The sequence below is a fragment of the Boleophthalmus pectinirostris genome, unplaced genomic scaffold, assembly GCF_026225935.1.
Source record: "Boleophthalmus pectinirostris isolate CB_2022bp ecotype Guang Dong unplaced genomic scaffold, ASM2622593v1 HiC_scaffold_14, whole genome shotgun sequence".
Taxonomy (NCBI): Eukaryota; Metazoa; Chordata; class Actinopteri; order Gobiiformes; family Gobiidae; genus Boleophthalmus; species Boleophthalmus pectinirostris.
Window position 1 is genome coordinate 16,547,677 of NW_026571047.1, and position 24,064 is coordinate 16,571,740.

Genomic DNA, 24,064 nt, shown 5'->3' on the forward strand with positions numbered 1-24,064 from the left:
CTAAGCACATTTTACAACATTCAACAGGGAAAAAACATTCCTGATATTACTGATGTAGATTTATAACAGTTAAATCATACCCTGTGGAGACTGGGTGATCTGTGTTACTGCCACCAACTCCTCCTCTTCTTTAGATATGACCTTATTTGCTTCCTTAAGAACTCCCTTTTTGCCGTCTTCTGATGACTGAAGCTCCGCCCATGGGGAGCGCCGACCAATTATTGACGAGGAGTTACTTTTGCATCCCTGGATAAGTGGTTTCTCATCATCCATCATTTTAGAAACATTTACTTTGACATCACTGTTTCGAGTCTTTAGCTCATTCTCAGAGTTGGTTTCAGATGAGGAGGAGGAAGAGGAGGAGGATGATGAAGAAGATGATGACGAAGAGGAACAGGAGGAGTGGGCGGTCCTTTTGTGAGGGTTCTCAGAGTCACTACTTTCTGATAGGTCCGACGTAATTTCAGTCTTAAGTCTCTTAGGTCCCGCCTTTTTCTCATCCTCGTCTCCTTTTCTGCGTTTGTTTATTGCCAGCTTGGCCTTTGACTTTGAGTCTGGAAGAGAAAACATGTGGTAAGTACAGTTTTAATATTGGTTGATGTGAAGGAGTGGGGTGTATTAAAGAACACCTAATATTCTTGTGTCTGCTATATCGCTATAATCTGTGATGCCCGTGGATCATTATAATACAATTTGCACATTTTAAATCTAAAACAACTTATTAAAAAGAAAAAAGTTTGTGGATTTCCACACTAGAAAACTGAAGGTCTGCTTTAAAATTGGCAAGTAACACAACTTTTAAAACTACTGTAAAAAGCTGATTGAGAAAAAAAATAAACTTGCTAAATAAGGGCATAATGCCCTTATTTAATAAGGGCTACTGGATTGTTGTGGTTGATTTTACAGCCCATTTGCATTTGTGCAGTATAATCTCATATTTACTAACATGTTTTAGCACATTTCTGATGGATTACCTTAATATTGTTTAAGTATTGTCTTTGAGAAAACAAAAAAAAAATTCAAGATATGTCTTTTGGTCAATATTGCCCACCCATATGTTAATTACATACAGAGATATATACTGTATATAAAAATAATTTGGCTTTGCTACAAACGGTTACAGTGCACCTCTTTTTGTGAAATTTTTTACTCCTTATGAATTGAAGACACAGGTGTGCTGTTGGCATTCCTACCTCGTGCCAGCGTGTCTTTGTCCTCTTCTGGCACACTACTGTCAGAGCCTTTCCTCCTGGACGAGCGGGCGGAGCGGGGTTCTTTGGAGTCCCGTGTGCCGCTGCTGGGTGAGTGGCTGGCCTGCTGCTGGCTCTGCTGTAGGGAGCCTACAGAGCCTTGGGAACCTTTAGTGTTTCCTGATGAGGTCATAATGGGCCGGGGGCTATTGGCCTGAGCTCTGGTGTAATGACTCTGCAAGAACATAGCGCAAACATTCAACAATATATTCAGTGATATTTCTGAAAGGAGCAAAAAGATTAGAGTTATTGTGTCAGCTTATAGAGGATAATGTAATGTCTAGTAATGTAACAGTCTAATGAGTCTATGGTATATCTTATGAGTGTGCTGTGTATGTGTTGTGTCAGTGTACGCTGCTCGCTCTGAGGTAGGTACCTGAGTAGTGCCAGTGGTCCCGCTGGGTCTCCCTCCTGCCATCTTTAATGTGTCAACAATTACCAGGAAAAATCAAAACAAAAAAACAGAGCAAAATCAAATAAACAGAAAAAAATACGGGACAAGGAAAGATTGTGTTAATGAGTGCAGGGACCAAACATCACGGACTGCATATGAGCTACTGATCCTTCGCCTCCTGTTTAGCACATCACTACATCTAGCATGGTTTAATATTTATCTTTACAGTTTAATCGGATGTATGTGTAAAGATTATATTATCTTAAATGATATTTTATATATATAATATATATATATATATATATATATATATATATATATATATGTATTAAGTTGTAATTGTTGTTGACATATTCACTTATAAGTCTGCTAAATAGTCTGTGTGCTAAATGTATATGTATGTATGTATGTATGTATGCGTGTATGTGTGTGTATATATATATATATATATATATATATATATATATATATATATATATATATATATATATATATATATATATATATATATATATTTGACAGGAGGGTCAGGTCAGTGATCCAGATACAAGTGACTCTGTGCTCATCACAAAAATATAACTATATTACTCATCATAAAAGATACTGAAAGAAAGAAAGAACAGAGCAGATTGTGAAAGTTTTAGATAACAGTGACCTCTGCTGGTCACAGAGTACATAACAGGGGTACAAGGGCCTCATTTATAAAGTTTGCAAACAAAACTAGGCATGAAAGTGAAATCTATGCAGGGAATATGACCACCTGCAGATGTTAACCAAAAAGTTTGTTATGGCATGAACCTGTGTGAAACCGCGTTGCTTTGGTCAAATATGCACCACTGATGTCGTAGTTGGTGCAACAGGCAATCTGCAAGTAACCCACTCAAAGGACCACTGGACCCACCTTGCAGTCAGTATACGCCTAGCATAATTCAGTCCTGAATTTCTGAGGAGTACACAAGCTGTGCAGCACTTTCATAGAGAGCAGAGTCTGTGCTCTGCGTTATGGTTAGTGGTGAGAACTGAAAGCAGAGTCAACCACAGACAGACACGCTAAGACCTACTTTTAAAATGATTTTGTTCTAAGATTCAGAATATAAACTCTTTGTTAATATCCATGGAGTCAAGTTTGTGTTTATTTTGTTGTGAAGACGGATACAAGATGCATACTGTATTTATTAGTAGCTGTGTGTACTCTTTCTGGAAGTTAAATGTACATAACTGATCTTACATTATTTTATAAATGAGACCCCAGGTGTAAAGTATTAAGAGCCAGTTCATTAGAATGTGTCTGTGACATAGAGCTAACCCCAAAGCAAGTGCTCTCAGTGTCACATGGGGGAAACATCTCTGTGGCTGCTCAACATAGTTTAGAGGATCTATTGACTTACATGAGCAGAGTTGTTGTTGTTCTGGCTCGAGCGCGACCTTCTTCTCGATTGGATACCAATATTTTCTCCTTTCAGCAGCGAATGGACAACATCATCTAGAAAGGTCATCTGGAGCATAGACGGGTCAACGTTCTGAGGCTCTAGCACCTGGATAACACAGAAAATATAGATTTTTTTTAAAAATACCAACAAATCACTAAAGAAAAGATAAGTTCTGTAACTATGCAGAGTTTAAGTATTTACCTGGTCGTTCATAACGACCATATTGCGACTGAACAGGTCGTGATGTGTAATGATGCCAGTGAACCACTGGGTGGCCGAATCCTGTCTATACACTCGTACGCGGTAGCCATTCAGAGAATATGGACCTGAAAAAGACAAGCAAATAAGTCTGATTCTCTTTCAGACAAACCATTTTACATGACAGGTTTTCAAAGAAAATCCTACCTTGCATAAAAATCTCTTGAACCTTCTGGTCCTTCAGCCAGCTCTTGACCTCTTCATAGAGCTGTGGGTGGTCTCTTAGGACTGGACTCTGGCTGTCCACCTCATCCTGAAACACACACAACTCAGTCAACACTATGAACAATGCACTCTGCACTGTGCCTGTGCATCACTCCCACACTACAATCAGCCACAAGAAAAAACACGAGACTGTGTGCAAAGACATTATTTAGTCCTCATAATATAATATGATATGTCTTCTTATTAGGGATGCATGTGAATGTCAACAAATAGAACAGTGGTGTCATTGATAAGAAATAATTAAGCTTTTACTATAATTTTCTAATCTTCTGTGATGCTATTTGTTCTTTCAGGGCTGTGTGAAATTTTGCGTCAAGACTGCACAGTTACAATAATATTTAAATATGTAAAATATGTCTTTCTCCTTAATATCTAAAACTTTGCTATTTCAACTCAATTAAGTTCATATCACAACAAACACTGTGCTATAATTATAAACTCCTCATGACATCCTGGTTCTGTGGGAATTTACATTTGTTCAACATTAAAGCATTGTCTAATGTCATGATAGGAGCAATTATGCAGTCATTATCTTGCTATATATGTATTTGGACAACATCTTAACTTGCCTGCTAAATCCTCTTTTTGACATGAAACAAAAGAAACAACCATTTCACATGTTTTTACGACTGAAAGCCAGTAGTTGTAGCTCACACAAGGGGGACAAATAGGAAAACAAAGAAGACAGACTAAATTCACTCGTCAGCTGTCCCACTACAGCGCTCTGATCAAGCACAGACCATGCCAGCTGTTCTTATCCACATACTACCATTTCACTCGCTAATATTAGAAGGCTATTCTTGTGCTGGGGGTAGTACAGTGAGCTGAGGGTGTTTGGGTGTCTGCCTCAAAGTAAAGGGGGGCTCAGCACAACAGGTCAAGACGAAATGGTGAAATCAATGTTGCTCAAGTTAAAGATGCAGTATGGAATTTTTCAAAGGTCATCCACCTGCTTATTTCCATGGAGTTGTTATTCCTTTGTCTTGAATTTTCCACATTATGGCTTAAACTTTTCCAGATTTGTCAGATCTGCAGAAAGGTGACCTCAGTCACAATAAGAAGGCATGTTTTTGAGGTATTTGTGAGCAGTAAAAACAGTCAAGATTGATATGTTTAATGACATACTGTGAAACATCAAAACAAAGCAATAACATCTTCATGGACACAACACACCAGAAAAGTTACATATTATACCTATGTACCTAATACAACTGTTTAGTAACATGTAGGCTACCACCTACCAAGTTTGCTTTGTAACCACATCTGAGACATTTTTCTTCACACAGTTACATTGCACTACTGTGAATATCAGTAGTGAATATAGGAAGTACTTTTGATGTGATAAAGAACAGCCCTAAACTGTACAAGCTAGGAACTCTGGTGCAATGCAGTAAATGACACAAGTTACAAAAGTGTTTTATCACAGAATAGTAACCTTGGCTTCCTGAACACACTCTGTATCCATGTAAACAAACCCAGCCCGCGAGGATTTGTCTGCACACATTTGTATGGTCTGCGAGTTGAGTTAAAGAGCCAACAAACGTGCCCAAACTCGCTCTACGATTTCACATCAAAAATCTCGTCCTTGTACAGTATCAAACACTATGCACAGGTCCTATCAGTTGAGCTCCTGTCCTGATTTGGTAATTGTAGTCCCTGGCACTAAGAATATGTAGCTGTATTTGTAATTATTGATGTTAATGTGTGTGGCATATTTGTAGCAATAATTCTGATATACAAGCAGGCATTGCTTCAGTCTTTATGCATGTGTTGTTCCATGTCCTGAGTGCATTAAAAACAAAAGCTAGTGATTAAAGAGCAATGAACCTAAATAGGCAGCATCAAGTCAACACAATCATAATAAAAATATACAGAAACAGTAATAATAATAATAATAATGTTGTAAAATTAACAGAAACAATATTGTATAAAAAAAATAAAATAAATTGTTATGGCTGTAAATATTGGAATCTGATGTCTTCATTTTAGCCAGACATCAGCTCTATCTCTTATACTCTGACAAATGCTAAAAACTAAAAAGTAATAAGTACTATTTAAAAAGAACTGTTCCTCTCCCTGCATGGGCCTGCTCTCCACTGCAGCTCTAGTTGGGAGAATCACTATCCATCACTAATGGACTAACTAACACGCTGGTTATTTCCTTATCAGCTGAGCCTTCACACAAGAGCCCATATGGGGCAACAACAGTTGTAACAGTTTAATGTATTGCACAAAGCAAGTGTTGACGAATAGATTGTTGTCATTGCACAGTATACAAAGAGGCTCAAGTTCAGTCACTGCCAGATTAAAGGACAGATAGCGTAACAAAATGCTAGTGCCAAGGTAAATACTAATCTAATGGGAACATAAGAGAAAGCACACAGCTCTTCTGCCGCACAGTCACAGACTGCAGTGACTTAGACTATAGCTCGGGGATATGATGCACCAAAAATAGAATATAGCAGTGCTCAAAATGATAGCCGTGCAGCATCAAAGCAGAGAAGTCACAACTAACAAGCAATAATTTACAAGGATAATTTCTACAGGGCAAATGACTAATGAGTAGGTAGGCAAAGTAATGAAATAAAAAAGTCATTAATCACAATATGCATGTTGCTAATTTGTGATATACTTTTAGATACTTGGTTTACTTAAATGGGGTGTGTTCAAATAATTGTAGTGTAGTGTTCAATCATGAAACTTAATAAAGCAGGTGTCAACCAGGTCAACCTTATTTAAAAATAATACAGTGCATGATTTTTTGCCTGTCAATGATTTTGTATACACAGGGATATCTGTCAAGTCACCACTACCTCTGTCAAACCATGCTCTGGCTCAAGCTTTTTTTTCTCATAAGCAGTCATTTTGTTTTGATATGGACAGACCATGCGTGGATAATCTACCTGTCAATCATACCTATCTGAAAATGGGGAGATTCACCGGTGACCCAATTCACTTAAAGTATTGTAAGTAAGTGTGTATTCTGGAGCCCAGGGAACGGGATTTAAACATTTCTAAATAGTGACATTCTACATGTACTTTAGATGGACCACATTGTAGAAATGAACACGCAAATGCCCTATATAGTAACCCTTCATTTTTGTTCATAATCTCTGTATTTGGTAGGGGTGCCGTGGGTGGAGTACTAGTTGGTTTGTACAGTACATAGTACTGCACAGAATATACTATAACTTGTAGTACATTAACATTAGAGCGGCGAACAATAAACACACTTTTAACTATTTGATAAATACTAATTGTAAATAATTAAATAAATAATAAATTAAATAAATGCAATGAATCATAAATTACTATAAAAAACTTTACAATAAGGTTCATTTAGAGGCTTTACTTGGATTTTCATGCTTACTGGGTAATTATGTTAATGGCATTAAGTGATCTTCAATATTATCCTCTGTTGTAATATGATTTCTTGAGGAACAATATGTTCTGGTGACAGGCCTGGGTAGGGCTTGTATGTGAGGAGTGCAGTGTGGGTGTGACCTGGGAGAGCGTGTGTTGAGGCATGGGACAATATTGAGTATTTTGTGCCATGATTATCATGGCCAAAATAACTGAAAATATCAACAATTACAACAATTACTACAATTACTGACAGCTGAAAAAATGTTTTGGTAAAATAATTTTTCATTCATTTTAATATTATGAATAAACACTAAGCTAAACTATTATGGCTAAGCCAGTCACGATAAATACTATATACGGTGCTATCGTTCAGTGTGCGTGTGCGTGTGCATGCGCGTGTGGTACCTGGTAGGGCTGTAGGGTGGTGTGCTCTGGCAGGAAGTCGAGTTGTCGGTCCAAGAGGAACTCCACAGCAGTGACGGACGACAGGAGGCTCTTCCCCACCACAGGTTTGAAGGACTGCAACAAAAACACAGGATTCAACATCACACATGACCTCTGATAATACACAGGCAAATAAACAGACTGATAGATTGAATAGTCAGGATAATTTACATCTCATCTTTTTGTCAGTTCATTCATTTCTTCTTTTTGATATTGTTAAAAGAAAACAACAGAGGTGATAGATCAGTTAGCTGAACATCCTCCCATTTATACAAAGGTCAGTGGTTCAATCCTCCCTCCATTTAAGTGTTGTCATGACCCTGTTTTGATACCAATAGGACCCATGTGGTCTTATACTAGTTATAATATAGCTCAAGGCCATTTTCAAGAAAAGGGCTCAATTCTGTACACTTTATGTTTTCAATACTGATACTGGTTCCAATATTGGTTTTAGTATAATTTGTATGCTTGTTTCAATGTTTTTGATAAGCTTACCCCACTGCATACTCTTATTGTATCCTTGGGTACAGGTAACCCTCCTAGCTCTGTGTGTGTGACTCAACAGTTAAAATGCTTGCTGAGTACCCACAGTGAAGGAAAATGCAATATCAAAGTGACTGCTTATTTATTCATCAAATGCTTAAGAACTCACTGCAATAGTGCCTACTCAGCTCCTCTCAGCTTTATTTGGCACAGCTCTCCTCGGCTTCACACTTGTCCACTAGGTGCTAACATCACTTTTTAGTACCTGCCTTCCTCTGGTTCATATCAAGCCAAAACGAAGATGTGGTGTAAACAGACAGCCAGCTGTGGGACCAGACACATAGTAGGCTTACACGACAATTTTTATTAATTAGATTATTAATTATAAGCAACACTTCCTCTCATTTTAACCAATAATGGGAGAGGAAATGACACTACAATGTTCAAGAATCCATATCGTTTAACACGGAGCTGGAGGACAGGTGGAGGACAGGATTATATGGAAGAATTTGCTTTCTGAATTATCAGATTGAGGATTTGTTGAGCTGGTTTATGGTTAATTTGTAATTACTGATTCCAGCCACATAAAACAAAAACTGGGACAAAGTTCAACATCTTCTTTGTTAGCACAAATAAACAAAAGTAGTGCCATTATTCAACTCCAAATTCGTGATTGTTGACAGTTAAAAGGAATTTAAGCCATGATATTAATATAGCAGGTTAGTGGACCCAATCCCTAGCAAACAATGAGGTTCAAAGTGGATTTCTATTTTGGATATTTCTTTTCAAAGCAATACATCTCAAATGGATAGAGCATTTTTACATTGACACAAATCAGAAAGTAACCCCCTCAAAAAAACACCAACAAACAAACCAGACTTACGTCTCACTCTTTTGAACAAGAAAAAAAAAAATTAAAAGGTGGAATTCACTTTAAAAATAAAAAAACATAATATAAAAAGTCAAACATCACCAAGGCTTTGTGTAGTGGGACTATTTGTAGTCTACACGTTTCCACTCATTTTAACCCATAGTACAATGTGACACTAATGGCCCTTCTTTTAGACTAGCAGAAGTCAAATGGACACACAAAGAGGAAGTGCACTTGAACAGGAAGTACGCTCACTTCCTGCTGCTGTCGGGGAGTACTCCATTCAAGCCTGACTTTATGTGCACTTAGCCGTTTCCCAGGGGAGAAATTGGGTTTGACACAGCTACTCAAATAACAACACAATAACATCTGCTATCTATCAAGTATATTATCAAAGTATCAAAAATAAGATCTGCAATGTTTTGGGATGATTTTTAGCGCAAAACATAAAATTTTATGGAAATTTTATATGACTGAAAATGAATCAAAATAATCTTTCTTCTAATGTTCAATCAGAATTTTCAAATTGCAGTGGTTTTCAATTTTAATTTCCTGATGATAACCAATACAGACGTTTAATTATCACAACACAAATGATCACTGATTTCATCCTCGAAAATCTGAACTCTGCTCCAAACTACATGATTTAACAGGACTGACTGTAGACCTATGGATTAAAAAGGCACAAACATATCCATGACAATTAGAAATGAAATTGATCTCTATTAAGACATGATTAATAGTACAGTTCTAATTGGAATCAACTACAATTTTTAAGCAGAAAGACAGTATATTAAAATAAGACAATGCTTCAATTCTTTGTATATTAGTATTAATGCCAAGGGGCTATTCTATAATAAAAAAGAAAAACATGATTATTTGGACCATAATAGAAATCACTATTACTTTACACAATTTCATATACCGGAAAAAGTTATGCCGACCTTTGTCTTTAAAAGGGTCCATATTACTCTATTTTCCGATCCATGTTATGTCCTTTCCTCATCAAAACCATACCTGGACTCGTGTTTTCTTTCATTCACACATGTTTAAACACACAAACCCGGCCTATATATGCTCCAATGTGCTTTTAACGTCCATACACGTTCACTAGAATCATTCAGATAATTTCAGCCCTGGAATTGCCAATCTCTACTGAGCAAAAGGTTAAAGGTAGCTGTTAAAGTGAAAACTACCAGTACATGACATCACAAGGTGGAACAGAGCATTTTGATCTTTGGGGATGTGGACAGACTAATAAAGGATTACTCAAATGTGTAAATGAAACAAAACACAACTCTGGGTGTGTTTTTGATGAGGTAATAACATTCTAACATGGCTTAAAGTTCACAAGAGTACATTCTGTGTAATATATTTACTTTTAAAATGTTACCCTAGATAAGAGTTTTTGTGGGGTAGAAAGAGCACCCTTATCATTCAGTAAAGTATTTGATTGGAGCAGTAATCATAATCATGATTCAGATTCAAATGTGATTGTACTTCACTCTTTAAATTGCCTTAACATGCTTTCTAATAATGTGTTTAATTTGTACCAATTATATTTTCACTAAAGAATCCAGTTCTCTACACACTACAATGTGTTTAATCAATACAAAACTCACCATAAAACACACCTAAAACACTACAATGTTAAGCAGACACATTCCTCAGAGCATTGCAGCTGCCTGTGGACTCTATAGTAACAGACTTCTCGATTTTTCACACCTGATATTCATAGAACTAAAACAGAAAGGACAGTGGTGTAGCCTAGTTTCATTAGACAGCCATGGTAGCAAGAAAACTACTATAAAATTAACAAAAGGGGAAACGGATAACTAACAGTAGTGTCTCAGACATGTAATGGTGTTAATCATTTGCCATATAAAGTCTTGTCAGTGTGTGGAGAATGGATAGAGGTGATGTCACTATGAGTCCAAGCTGTCAGTGTGGGAGTAGGTTCTGCCCGTATGTCACACCCCTCATGCGCCAAAGCAACCACAGCTCTAAAAAACACTTGCCCCAAAAACACACAAGACCACTACGCTAACCCAATCCAGACGACACAAGTACACCTAGCATCTCATTCCAACTCTTCTCATGTTTCAGCTAAAAGACATAGCCATTACTGCAGAATCCGAGTACGGGCTAATGGCTACAGCCCCGGACCATCGCACAACCCCCCTCCCATACCTCAAAGTCTGGATAGCCCGGTACGGTGCGGCTCAACTTCGTAAATCCACTCTGCGCAGTCTATAGATGGGGAGAAGACAGAGAGCCAAAGAGAGGCACTATTCCACGGCCGACATTTTAACTGCTGCTGAGGCACGAAGGAGCGGGGGAGGGGGAAGGACGAGGAGGAGGAGGAGGAGGAGGGGGGTGACGCAAGCTCGCATGCTCACTCCACACACCCAGGGAGCACTGCAAAAGCGCCTGTGAACATTTAAAGGAACACAGCGGTTTCTAGTTTTCTTACTCTGTAGTATTTAGGTAGAAATAACACTCAGCCAGGGCAAAGCCGCAATCCCTTCAGTTCAGTTTGTTTTTGTAAAGTCCAAAATCGCAACAGCAGCTGCCTCTTAGGATTTAACAAGATCTTTGATTTAACCAACAGAAAGTTAGAAAATCCAACAGTGAAACAGACATTTGTCAATAACAGACAGATTAACCAACAGTCAGACTAAGCAAATACGGTAGGTTAGTTTGGAGTAGGTGCAGTTGATCAGGGCTACGTTCAGAAACGTATTTGGCCAAAAGAATGAGGTAGATGACCTAAAATTACCAGGTTATTTCCAACAGAAGTGTTAGAGTAGTATCTCCTTTAGGTTTTGGTGTCAAACAAATCACGCCACCATTTGAATCATTATAACAACAGTTACAAATGACAGCAAACACCTTTAGACAATCCCTTATACTCTCTTCAACAGGCCCAAGACATGCCTAGCTCGAGCCAGCAAATGATTTCAAAACTTTGCTCCTCAAATTGTGTAAAGGAATCAAACCGGAAAGTCAGTGACAAAACCAAGAAGTAAAATCACCTCAAGAGAAGTACAGATTTTTTGGTGCGCCATGTAAATAAACAGTTCATAACGTAACAAGCATAACAGAAATAGTTGTCTAATATTAGCAGCAGTACAGTTGGCGGTTTTAACAAATTTTCAAAACAACAAATTGTACCAGTCTGTCAAAAAGTGCGCCAGGTACACGTAGTATGAACAGGTTGGCAGGGGAGCACAAATAAGAAATGACCTACCCAGAAATAAGAGTGGTGGTATACAAGTGAACATGCTCCACATTAAAGTAGTAATGTTAATACTAATGAAAAGTCCTAGTTAAAGAATGTAATTTTCAACACAAAAGAAAAAAAGAAAAATAATAGTACTCCCATGTGGTCTGATAGATCTAATAAATATGATACTATTCTAATACAATTCAAGAATGCTAATTTTTAAGTATTTTTACAGTCAAATAAGTATTTTGTTTCAACATTAGTTTTAGTATCAATTAGTATATGATTATTGTTACATACACTGCACACACATACCATCTGCCATGCACCAAATCAGGAGCAGTCTCAGAAAAGAGATTTATTGCCATTGTCAGGGAACAAAATTCACAAACTCTAGAATGTGATTGGGCGATATCATACAACATAAAAAAAGGTTAGGGTTAAAAGTCAATACAGTAATTATAGTGACAAGTCTAACTGCAGTTAAACCACAAGACTTTACAGTTTATAAAAACACTGACCTAGACAGTGGTGCAGAATATGTGAGAGCAGTAAGAATGTAGCAAAGAAATGGGACACAGAGACAGAAGAACACAGCGGTGACCTCTAACCCGCTCAGGTCACTGTGGAATGTGACAGATTTACAGAGTACAGTAGCACATGCTGAGTACTGTGCAGCCATAACAGGTCAAGGTTCAAACAGGGGCATTATCTAACCTGCAGTTGTCCATTTACAAGTTACTTCAGTTAATAATGCAAGCAGTTATACAGTATGTGTTACACTGGTGAATAAACAAAGTAATAACGGTAAGAAGAGGCAGAACACGGCATCATAAAAGGGCCATATCAGCTTTTTAATTTTCAAACTTATTCAAATTGATACCAAGATGACAGACAACAGAAGTACTATAAAGAAATATATCAGTCTTTGTAATCACCACCATTGTTTTTACTTGCCAGTTTTACAAGTACACTGTGAAACTTGGTTGGCTGAGTTTGCCACCTGCTTCTCTCCATGGAGATATTGCCTGGAATATTCCACAGTATAGCTCTCCACGTATTTCTATGGAGAGAGTAGGTGACACCTCAGGGCCAAGTTACATGTTGGGTCTGTGAGGAGGCAAGTCCACTCACAGTAAGAATTCAAGTTTTTTTGGTCAAAAGAATCCATGTTATTGAGTAAATCCAAGATGGATATGTCTAATGCCATACCAGGACATTCCAGACAAAACAATAACATTTCCATGGAGACAAGGAGGTGACAGAAACTCCAGCAGAAAAGTTACACAGTGCACCTTTAACTCAAAGTAAATGAAATGTTGTAAATAGGTAAAAACAAATATATTTAGTTTTATATTTTGTTTTTCAGACATTTTATACATATATAAAGGTAAAGCTCTCGATTTACGGGTCAATCTACGTTCCTCTCCTCCCCTATAGTCATCATGAGCTTTGGATAATGACCGAAAGGACGAGATCGCGGACACAAGCGGCTGAAATGAGTTTCCTCCGCAGGGTGGCTGGGCGCTCACTTAAGAGATAGGATGAGGAGCTCAGTCACACAGGAGGAGCTCAGAGTAGAGCTGCTGCTCCTCCACTTCGAGAGGCGCAGTTGAGGTGGCTCGGGCGTCTGTTCCGGATGCCTCCTGGCAGCCTCCCTTGGGAGGTGTTTCAGGCATGTCACACTGGAAGGAGGACCCGAGGATGACCCAGGACATGCTGGAGGGACTATGTTTCTCGGCTGGCCTGGGAACCCGTTGGGGGCCCCCGGAGGAGCTGGAGGAAGTGTATGTGGTGAAGGAAGTCTGGGAGTCGCTGCTTGGACTGCTGTCCCCATGACCCGGTCCCAGATAAGTGGAAGAAATAGATGGATGGAGAAAGTTCTTTGTCCTTCATAGTGCACAACTCTCTGGCCTAGCACAAGAGCACTTTTCTAATAAATCTGATATGCATTTGTGTCCATTTTATGTCTGTTTTTTATTGTGTTTTAGTGACTTATTTATTGATTGGTTGCTGTCTGAATGAAGTAGCTGACCGCGGCTGAATTTCCTCAGGGATTAATTTATTTTTTAAATTTATTTATATTTATCTATCTATCGCTAAAAAAGCAGAGAAGAAATTGGCCAGGGGAAACCACTGTAAAACTGCTGCTGAATGCAAATTAATGTACATTTATGTGAAAAAAATATCTATATTTCTATATTGGAGCCCGACCGATACATCAGTTGGCCGATATGTTTGCTGATATGGGCCGATATTTCACGTGGGCACATTATACCTCGTTATAAAGCTTAGACTCGCTACATTATGTTCATTTAATCCAATTTACAGACAGATAAATGTCCTAATATGTGGCTCCACATCAGGATTTATCTGCAGAGTCATTTGTCTGTGTCTGTGCCCGTACAGTCCCTGAACACACCACAGAATCACGTCACTCACATGCGCTTGTTTACACCCGCAGACACAGATCCAAACACTGAGATTATATTCTTTTTAAGGACAATCGGTTTGAGTCAGGATTAAAACGACATTTATTAGTGCAGACTTGTGATGTGAGGAGGAGCCTGTGTGAGCGGTGAGTGTTGGAAATGTGTCGACTTTGAAGCTAGTTTTGGTTATTTGTTATTGGTTAACGATTAGCTGCTGTAGCTCCCACACATAAACAGGCTGTTTTCTATTGGCCTGTTGTAATAGTCAATATTGGCCACATATATGTTACTGGACCAGTATTGATATGTAAATGAGCTGTGAATAGAGTTGAAAATAATGACATTTGTGTATATATATTTAATTACCACGGCGCGCACGCATTTACAGCTAAAGGCTAATAGCGGTAGTTTTTACTAGTAGGTAGTGATGGGTCGGTTGCGAACGAAACGGCTTTTAGAGCCGGCTCTTTGAAGGGAACGACAGGAGCCTGCTCCTTATTGGAAGCAGTGTTTTTTCTTTCTCTCGCTTTTTTTTCTCTTCACACTGCATGCAGACTCATGGTAGTTTGACAGCGGGCAGCGGCTGTAAACTAAACTTTCAGAAATATGCGTGTGCATAGGATAAAAAACATGCATATTTGACTGTAGTTTTAGGATAAAATAAATAAACCTGGACTAATCTTGGGCTCGAGAGAAGGAAAGAGATAGAGACCGAGTCCCGACACTCAGTCCTGGTTCAATTCTGGTTTTGTCCTGCTTTAGACCTGCATTACTGTAGACCTGATTCAGTTCTGGTTTAGTCCTCCTTGCAACAAAACAACTTGAAGAGCCGCTTGGGAGCCGAAAGAGCCAGCTGCTTTTAGTGAGCCGAGCCAAAAGAGCTGGTTCTCTAAAAAAAACTGGAATACCCATCACTAGTTGATAGAATGTTATGCAAAAATGACATTAGGTCGACCTACTGTCTGTAAATATGATGCAAAGAGTCAGAATAACAATAAATGTTGCCTAAATAAACCCAATTTAAAATCAACTAGTGCCAAACCTAAGTTTTTTTAACAATTCAAGATTTACAGTGATTTTTTACATCACTAAATACATCTGCGATTATTACAAAGCTCCAGTCACAGTTCAGGGTTGTGGGTTAAACTTCTGACTCTCCTGTGTTTGATTAGGAGCACTTAATTAGGGTATAAGACTCATAGACCAGCCGACAGAGCAGCAGTGGCGGCCATCTTTGTTGTGGGCTCATATTGCAGTGTGAGTGTGGCACACAGAGATTACAGCAGCTCGCTCCATCTGCTGCTCAGAGGAACAAACAGAACGCACTCTAACCCACTTTCACTGGGCTGCACCAGAGCCAGTACCTCACAGAGCTGGGGATGCATGCGCTCAGGGGTTTTATTTTATTAACTTTAGACTAATTAAATCAACTCATTTATTTTAGTAAGCTGATTCATTTTTTTGTGTATTTGCCTTTAATTCAGCATGTTCCCCATATGGCTGGGTATTAACAAGAATCTCACAATACAACATCCCAATACAGAGTTCATGATACGGCACATAGCCTGAATACATATCCCTAAAAATTGTCTCAAAAATGTACTAGAGCTGAATAACAATGCATTGGAACTTCATGTTCACAATGGTCTTAATATCAGAACACAACTGATTAATGAGTAACTCCAACTCATTGCGGTACAGCAGATTGAGCCTTAATGCAGTAAGCAGCAGGTAAGTGTATCACTTGGCAAGTCAAAATTGATTAACATTGTTCATTGTGTCTATTGATGTGTGTATTGCTGTATTTTTAGAACAGCCCTAGATTCCCGATGATTGTGCTTTTACTTTATTGTCTTTAGAAGACTAAAGAGCAATTAATAACAAAAGCAGTGTAGTGTAAAAAAAACAAACAAACATCAGTTTCTCTGGACCAAAGACACTTATCCTAAAACTCTCCAAGCATGGCTCACAAAACATCACTAACTGAAATGACAATACTGACTAAATGACAATACTTCTATACTAAATTACATACCGTATAAAACCAACTTTTGACAGTGCGTAAACAACTAATTTCAATAATCATGGTTTCAACCTCAAACTTATTTTTCCCCTAACCACACAGCCCAATGTATAGCATAAAAATTTTGAGTATTTTCCATTTCTATAAAGCCAATAAAGGCAATGAGACATTTACAAGTGCTGTTGCTCTCATTTTAAAAACAGTATTTGGTTCAGAGTTTCACTGTGCCTCTTATTACTAATAGATCCAAGCATTGCAGTTGAGGTTTGAGCTCAGGGAGAAAAGGCCAGTTGCCAGGGCAATAACAGTCCTCTCAAAAACTCTGACCCACTTTCACCACAGCACACTGGAACATTCAAATCAACACATCCACAGACAAAACAACAGCCCAGTTACCAGAAGCTCTGCAAACCAACCAACAAAAAGTGCACATGAGACCAGAGTCTTTTCTTATAACCGCTGTAAACTCTTGAGTAGTAAAAGGAGCACTTTTCTGGTAGAGGGTCCGTCACCTTCTTGTATCCGCAGAAACATTATTGTTTTGTCTGGAATGTTCCACAGTATGGTATTAAAATGATCTATCCGCACAGAGACAAGCAGGTCTGTGTGAACATACTAGTCACCTTTCTATACATCAGAGAGGTGACTAGTAAGTTCATAGTAAGTATGCATGTTTTCCCATGTATTTTATAACAATTAAGGCAAAAGTAACTGAGTATTTGCTAGACAGTTCTATGCCATATTGTGGAAAAGCAATAACATCTCCATGAGAAAGTAACAGACCCTCTACCAGAAAAAGTACAGAGTGCACCTTTAATTGAGAATATGTTATTTATTACCTTAATGTGATTTATTTGAGAAACAGCTGTGTCCCTTTTTAAAACCTTAATTTCACTATGTCCAGGTAAATCACTACAAATCAGTACTCATTCACATTAGTGGTGCCCTGGCCAGGAGGCAGGATCACTAAAAACAATGTCCATGAAACATGCATAAAAACAAAGGAGTTATAAATGGTGTCTAAAGGGTTAATAATTTTCTAAATAAAGCAAAATATAGACGCTCTTCACGTTAACAGTTACACAAATTATTTACCATAGCTGTTCGCAAAGGCTGCAATTTCAGAGGTACCATAATTTCATTCACAAAACAAAATACCCAGTCATATTCTGCATAAAAACTCCTATAGTGTAGATCTGTACAAAGATGTTATGAAACACGATTGTTCAAATCAACTATTTTTGTCAGTTCTAAAACATAAATCATCTAATCACAATTAAATATACAATTACATTTCAGACAAGTAAAAGAAATGTCACTGATACCATCAACTAAAAACAAAGATCACTACAATGGACTGTCTTAGATCTCCTCAACTTCACTAATGAAATGTAACTCTTGGCTCAGATGTGAAGATGAGACCCACTGCTTTGACAGCTTTTCCGGCAGCATTTAAGGACAGGGAATACACCGAGAACAAATGAGTTAAAACCTGAGAAAACCTTTTATTTTTATTATAAAGTCTGACACATTTTCATTGTCTCCACACAGAGCTGTCTACTGGAGCACAGGACACTACTCAAGTCCAGCCAAATGTGAATGTGAGCCCAGCTTCATTTTCCAAAGTGGGCCATTGTTGCTAGGAGACAAAGTAGGTCTCAAGGCGTCTGCACCACAGTCAAGGCAAACAAAGAAAAAACACACATCCCTGGTACTGCAAAAGGGCAAAAAGTAGGACTTATAGAAGCAATTTACAGTTGAAATACGGCAGTAACACCCGGAAATGAATCATGTACAGCTCCAAGGAGGGCCAGTCATTTTATGTGCCGTGTTTTAATGGAAAACGGGGCTGCCAAAGAACTGAGTGTACAGTTAAAGTGGATCTTGGTGACCTCAAAACATTTTCAAGGCCTTACAACGGTTATGATGGAAGTGACAGAAGCGGCTCCAAAGAAAGAGCGGTCACCCACAAACCTGGAGGTTGTTAGTTCGATCTAACTAGTGCATACTGCTGTTGTGTCTGTAGGCAAGACATTGTGATGTAAACAATGTAAGTTTAGTGTAAAAATGTTTGTATAATCCCTCAGGATCGATACCAAACGAGAAATTCTATTCTGTCAACTGATATTCGTATTCGAACAAAAACTTTTGCCCAGTTGACAGAACTGAATTTCTCCTTTGCTATCTATTCAGTGTAAAAAATGTAGGCAACTCTTTATCTGACAGCACCAACAAGTAACAGCATGTATGGTAGTAAGGGTTAACAAAGACTTATTACGCTTTTATCTAATATGTTATAAGCGATGACACATGGACTGTCACTGGAAATTTTAACAATTTCAAAATAGCAATATTGCTCAACAACTTAACAACTTAGGACAAAAGAGCACTTTTCAGAACAATGATGACTCCAAAACAGGAATAAAAATTTAAATCATAACATGATTAAAAGATCTTGAAAGTTGATTTTGCATATGTCTCTTTTAAGGTTGGGTGCAGCGTATTGGAATATATGTTTGACTATCCTTAGCTTAACAGGTTTAGCTCTTTATTGTAAGATAGAGGCTAAAGCCTCTGTTTAATAATAATGAGGATGCCGCTCCTGACAGGTAAACCAAAAGCAATGAAAGATGGGTCAAATGCAGAAGAAAAATATGCCAGAGAAAATCAGAAATGCTATCAGACAATCAATTCAGTATTAGAATAAAAACACAATTGCGCAGTAGTAGAGCTGGTGTATCCTCTGCGGGCTCTGACTGAGAGGGTGATGGGAGCCAGTCTGGAGCAAGTGCTCCAAGCTCCAGGGAAACAGAGCTGATGTAATCCATGGATCACAGATGTAAGGCTGAACAGTGTGTGCTGAGGGAACAATGAGGAGAGACTGCTCAGTGATACTAAACCTGATACTGATACCAAGTAAAAGGCCTGATACTCAATATCAATTATGATACCACAATTTAGACAACAGAAGCAAATTTTAAACCAAAAATAAATAATAGTATGTTTTTTAGCATTACCATGAGGCTCATACTAGTCCAGATCTATGAGATGTGATGTTCGTCAGTACTGATAATTGTTTAAATGAGCATTAATTAATATCTGGGTATCAATATTTTTGACAAGCATTGTGCTCACCCCTCAGAGTCTACAGAAATCCGCCATTTCTGCAATACAAACTACAGACACGGGAGTGTCAGAGCTATGACACTGCTCTGTTTGCACATATGGCGTCTCTATCAAGAGCTCATAGTGAAGTGAACTCAGCACGGCCAGACCAGAGGTTATGTCTCACCACAGTGTTCTGAGTGAAACGGCACATGAACATGTCCTCACAGTCACATGTCCCACACATGGGTCCAAGAGGCCTCCTTGTCCCTGTCAGGACTGTCCCCTGTATCAGAGCCTTCAAGGCAATGGCCAATGGATTAGACCCAACCTAACCCTGACTATTAACAGCAATTAACTCTCTACAGCACAGGTGTCAAACATAAGGCCCGGGGGCCAGATCTGGCCCTCCAAGACCTTTAATGTGGCCCTTGGGTGATTTTCTACTAAAATATTTTAAATGTTGAAATTGAATTTTTCTTAAAGTTTCAGGTTGTTCATAATATTCTAATATTATAATAAGAAAGAGTTCATCAATTAAAAAAGATTTCTGTAATAGATTTGTGTTTCTCTGCACAAATATTTGAACTTATTGTTATTTTTGGGGTTTATATGCCATGAGTTTTCTGATCCGGCCCCTTTGGGATCAAACTAGGTTGGATACGGCCCCCGGACCAAAATGAGTTTGACACCCCTGCTCTACAGTGTTATACAAACAGTTTGAAAGCGCATCTCAGTGAAAAGGCCAAAAATATATCATAAATACATCAGATACAAAAGAACAACACATAAAGGAAACTGCTGCTAGATAAAAAAAAAAATCCTACTAAAAGTTGTGCTTGGACTCCAAAAATCATTTTTCTGTCATATTAGAGCATCTAAAGAGCCTCCACAGGCAGTGTTATAGCAGCACTGGGCGTTAAGAACATTTCTTTATACTGATGAGTACCAACCATAAAAATGAAGCTAAACAAAGTTAGGAAATTCATTTCTCTCCTCCTGTTAAGTAGTTTCATAGCACCCATTAATATTTTAAGGCATTTTTGTTTGATATTGGCACAATTTCACAAAATGCAAGAACAAAGAACAGCTGCTTCTGTGTTTGAGGCTGAGCACCCCAGAGTTTTTAAAGGAGGGACCCGATGCAGAGTATTAATTTGGTGTTTGGTGTACCTCTCCACAGTAAAACTCTGTAGCTGTAACATGTGGGTCACACTGGCCCCTGTGAGAGGCCTGCAGTCTGATTACGCCCCACGTGCCCCACAGCAACAGCAGCAGCAGGGCTCTGCGTCTGAGTTCACAGACTTACGTAAGAGGGATCAGCTCCACTGCCCTGTGTCTGAGCAGGTCTGCACTTTACAAAACAAGTCACTAAACACTGCACCATCTGGCCCCTCCTCCATGTGAACAGATGAGTTTATAAAAAGCAGAAGAGCAGAAAATTGTTATATTATTTCATATGGACAAAGTGTACAAAGCTCAGACTGTAAACATGTGACTGTGATAAGGTCAATGAACTCTGGCCACGCTCCAAAGGAACACACACAACTCAGAACTAGGTGTGGGCGATACAGACAAAAATAAACAGCACTTAACTGGAATTTCTTGTCGAGTTTTACACACACATGTGAATCAACTATAAAATTAAACTCAAAACTACACAAATAATATGCTTGATTGGAAGTTAAAGGTCAAATGAACAGAAAGGCATTATGCTTTTTGACAGTTTTCTTAACAACATTCTCGCCATTTTAATTCCCTGACAAATCGATAGTAACTAATTAATAATTTAAATAATTGTCAAAGTATTTAGTAATCCAATAATTATCTAGAGTATACACAAACCTAGCTGCCATGAGTTGAGAGAAGAGGTGTTGACAAAGCAGTTATATCAAAATGAAACAGGAAAGGTAAGAGTTTTGAGTTTATGATTTTTTAAAAAGCCCATTTGGTTTGATTTGGCTTTAAGTAAACAATCAAAATGTTCTGAACCAGCATCACTGAAGCTTCATCTGAGTCAAACTCTGAATACATCTCACACAGGTCTTTGCATCACAATGACTAAATGATTATTTTTTATTTAACCTGGAAAGTCCCATTGGGATTTAGACATCCATTTTTCATAGAGAGTCATGGCCAAGAGAAACCAACAGCTCAACTCACAGACAAAACATTTCATCTAAAATAGTCAGTGATTTCATTTTTCAGTATAAATGAGTCATAAGAAGAGGATTTTGAAAGCCAAAGTAAAATACAGAATTGAGTGAGTAAAATAACTGAATTTGCCACATTGCAGCCACACTTTCTTCTATATATCTTATAAATTCCATCCCTCATAACCGGCCAACAGACATGGAGGGAGGTCTTACCAGTGCGGGCCACTGGATGTGCTTGGCCTTGGTCCCCTGCAGGAGGCCCCCTGCGGCCCCTCCGCTCCCTGGCCCCGTCCTGGAGTCCTTCCTCTTGGCCCAGACCAGCTGGTGCTCCAGGAGAAACAGCTGGAAGTCCTCGTACACTTTGACCCACTCCCTCTTCTCCCACTCCTGGTCGTCAAACTCCACGTACACCTGCGGACAAAGCGAGGGACATCGTCAAAAATGCAAACTCAAAATCATGGAAGTTTGATTATGAAACTATTCATATAAGAGCAGTCAGAAAACGTTCTTCCAATACTGCTGTGTATTGCTATATGAGAATAAACTGTATCAATTCCAATTTCTCCGATACTGATCCAAAGTAGTCCAAAAAGTATCCAATATCAAAACTGAAAAAGTTCAACATTCAACGCTACTTTCATTATACACACCACAGTACATCTAAACACATTTCCAATTGACCAAAATGCTACATAGAACTGCAGTATGTTATCAAATATATTTACTGTGTGTAGCAGGGCTGTAGCAAACTAAACATGTTGAACCCCTTGTGTTTTCTGGGTTAAGAAATAAGAATAAGAATGTTAAGAATAAGAATGTTTTCTAGTTATCAGAAAAAGCAATGGCAGACTCCAGTGATAAAGGGATAGGCCCACGAAGATGACTGCTTTTTACTGGGCACCCTTGAGACACATAAAACTCTGAAAACTCCAAACTGCTGCACACAACTAGCGAAAAACTTAAAACTTCTTGTCATGTTCTCTGAAAAACTAGGAGGACTTGAACTGAAGTTGTCTATTCGCTAACCCTTTAGACACTGTTCCTAAACACATTGGTCATGCCTCAACTTTTAATATAAAAAAACAAAAACAATAATCCTTCATTCTCTTGTCATGTTCACCTTTATTCTGGTTTTACATTAACAGAGTTTATTGTTATTGCAGTTTTTTTGTGATCCACTGTAGCGTTGTTCGTGAATGGGCAAAGGTATCAACTCATATGAAAGTCCTTTCTTTTTATCCAACAAAAAGTTTTAATCCAGACACACCTCTGATATATTTCTCTGTCTCTGTGTGTAGTGACCAGAGTCTCGCTTTGGTTCTGCAGCAGGGAGCAGGGGAAATGGGCAAAACACAGCACTAGACATTATCAATAACAACAAGAGACAACAACATGCAATTTGAAGAAGGCTATTATAAAACGCTGCAGCTATAACCCTGAACTGCACACCAACAATTGCAAGAATTCCAGAATTTACAGAGGTCTAAATTACAGAGTTAGCAGGTTTTCTGTATAAGGCAGATTGTTTTGTTTGCAGAAGATATAAAGCCATTAAATACAGGCAGTACAGATTTGCCAATTGTGACACTAAAATTGGGAATTTGATTTAAATCCAAATAATGTTGCAGCTTTATCCATAAACGATGCTGCTGTGAGCCAAAGCAGTGATTGGTTTAAGTTCAGGCTCCTTACAGTTGCTATGGTTACTGTTTTACAGCTTTGTTCCAGTCTTCAAACCTGTGTGAATCAGAAACCTTGGTAGACTTGACATAGTAAACAGTTGATCATAGACAAAGTCATAATGAGCAAATGTTCAAGAAGGGCATCTAGTTCTAAAGTAAAGATTTCTCTGCACATTTTGATCTGAGAGAGAGCAGTGAGGGCATCTCTCCTCACTCAGCCTCACCGTTCAGTCCCACTGCAGTGCAGAGAGTGGAGCGAACGAGGACGGGCCTCAGCCAATCACACGTCTGCAGCACCCCCCATCACCAAAGTCAAGCTCCTCCCCCTGTGTCCTGACGGTGTCATCCCAGGACAGTCTGCCCCCCGCCCCACTATCTGTGAGCACACCGCTCCGAGCCGACGCTCCACAAATAAAACACTAGTACAGAACAGAAAACAGCACACGCACAGCTGTGGAGCCTGAGAAGAATGGAAACTACTATTTAGGCTTTTGCTGCAGTTTGGATTTCACAGATACGCCACAATCATATCCACTTCAAAACAGCCCATCTTAACACCACATCCACCAGTGCTCAACAACATCCCAATAATGTATTACTTTAATAAGGCAGGGCCAGACTGGGCCTGCTCTAGACACAAATGAGATGCTTCTGTGCAACTGAATGACATCAATCACTTGCTTTAAATGGGATGGTGTCATTTGTCCAGGAGCTGGTTT

At 38.6% G+C, this 24,064-nt stretch overlaps 1 protein-coding gene across 5 annotated transcripts in view; it reads right to left on the reverse strand.

The window, feature by feature from the left end:
• jmjd1cb (jumonji domain containing 1Cb) overlaps positions 1-22,067 on the reverse strand; it is a 35,360-nt gene extending 13,293 nt beyond the window's left edge. Inside the window, exons 1-8 of one of the 5 annotated variants that reach the window (XM_055149983.1) lie at positions 21,877-22,067; positions 7,329-7,442; positions 3,480-3,585; positions 3,276-3,400; positions 3,033-3,179; positions 1,627-1,668; positions 1,194-1,425; positions 81-554 (exon numbers count right to left, since the gene is read on the reverse strand). In XM_055149983.1, coding sequence (XP_055005958.1) covers positions 81-554; positions 1,194-1,425; positions 1,627-1,668; positions 3,033-3,179; positions 3,276-3,400; positions 3,480-3,486 — 1,027 coding nt within the window. In that variant the 5' untranslated portion in view covers positions 3,487-3,585; positions 7,329-7,442; positions 21,877-22,067. Of the gene's footprint in view, positions 1-80; positions 555-1,193; positions 1,426-1,626; positions 1,669-3,032; positions 3,180-3,275; positions 3,401-3,479; positions 3,586-7,328; positions 7,443-8,733; positions 8,865-10,911; positions 11,057-21,876 lie in introns of those variants that run through there. The other 4 variants (XM_055149980.1, XM_055149981.1, XM_055149984.1 and 1 more) reach the window with 4 other exon arrangements.
• Positions 22,068-24,064: the final 1,997 nt, after the last annotated feature.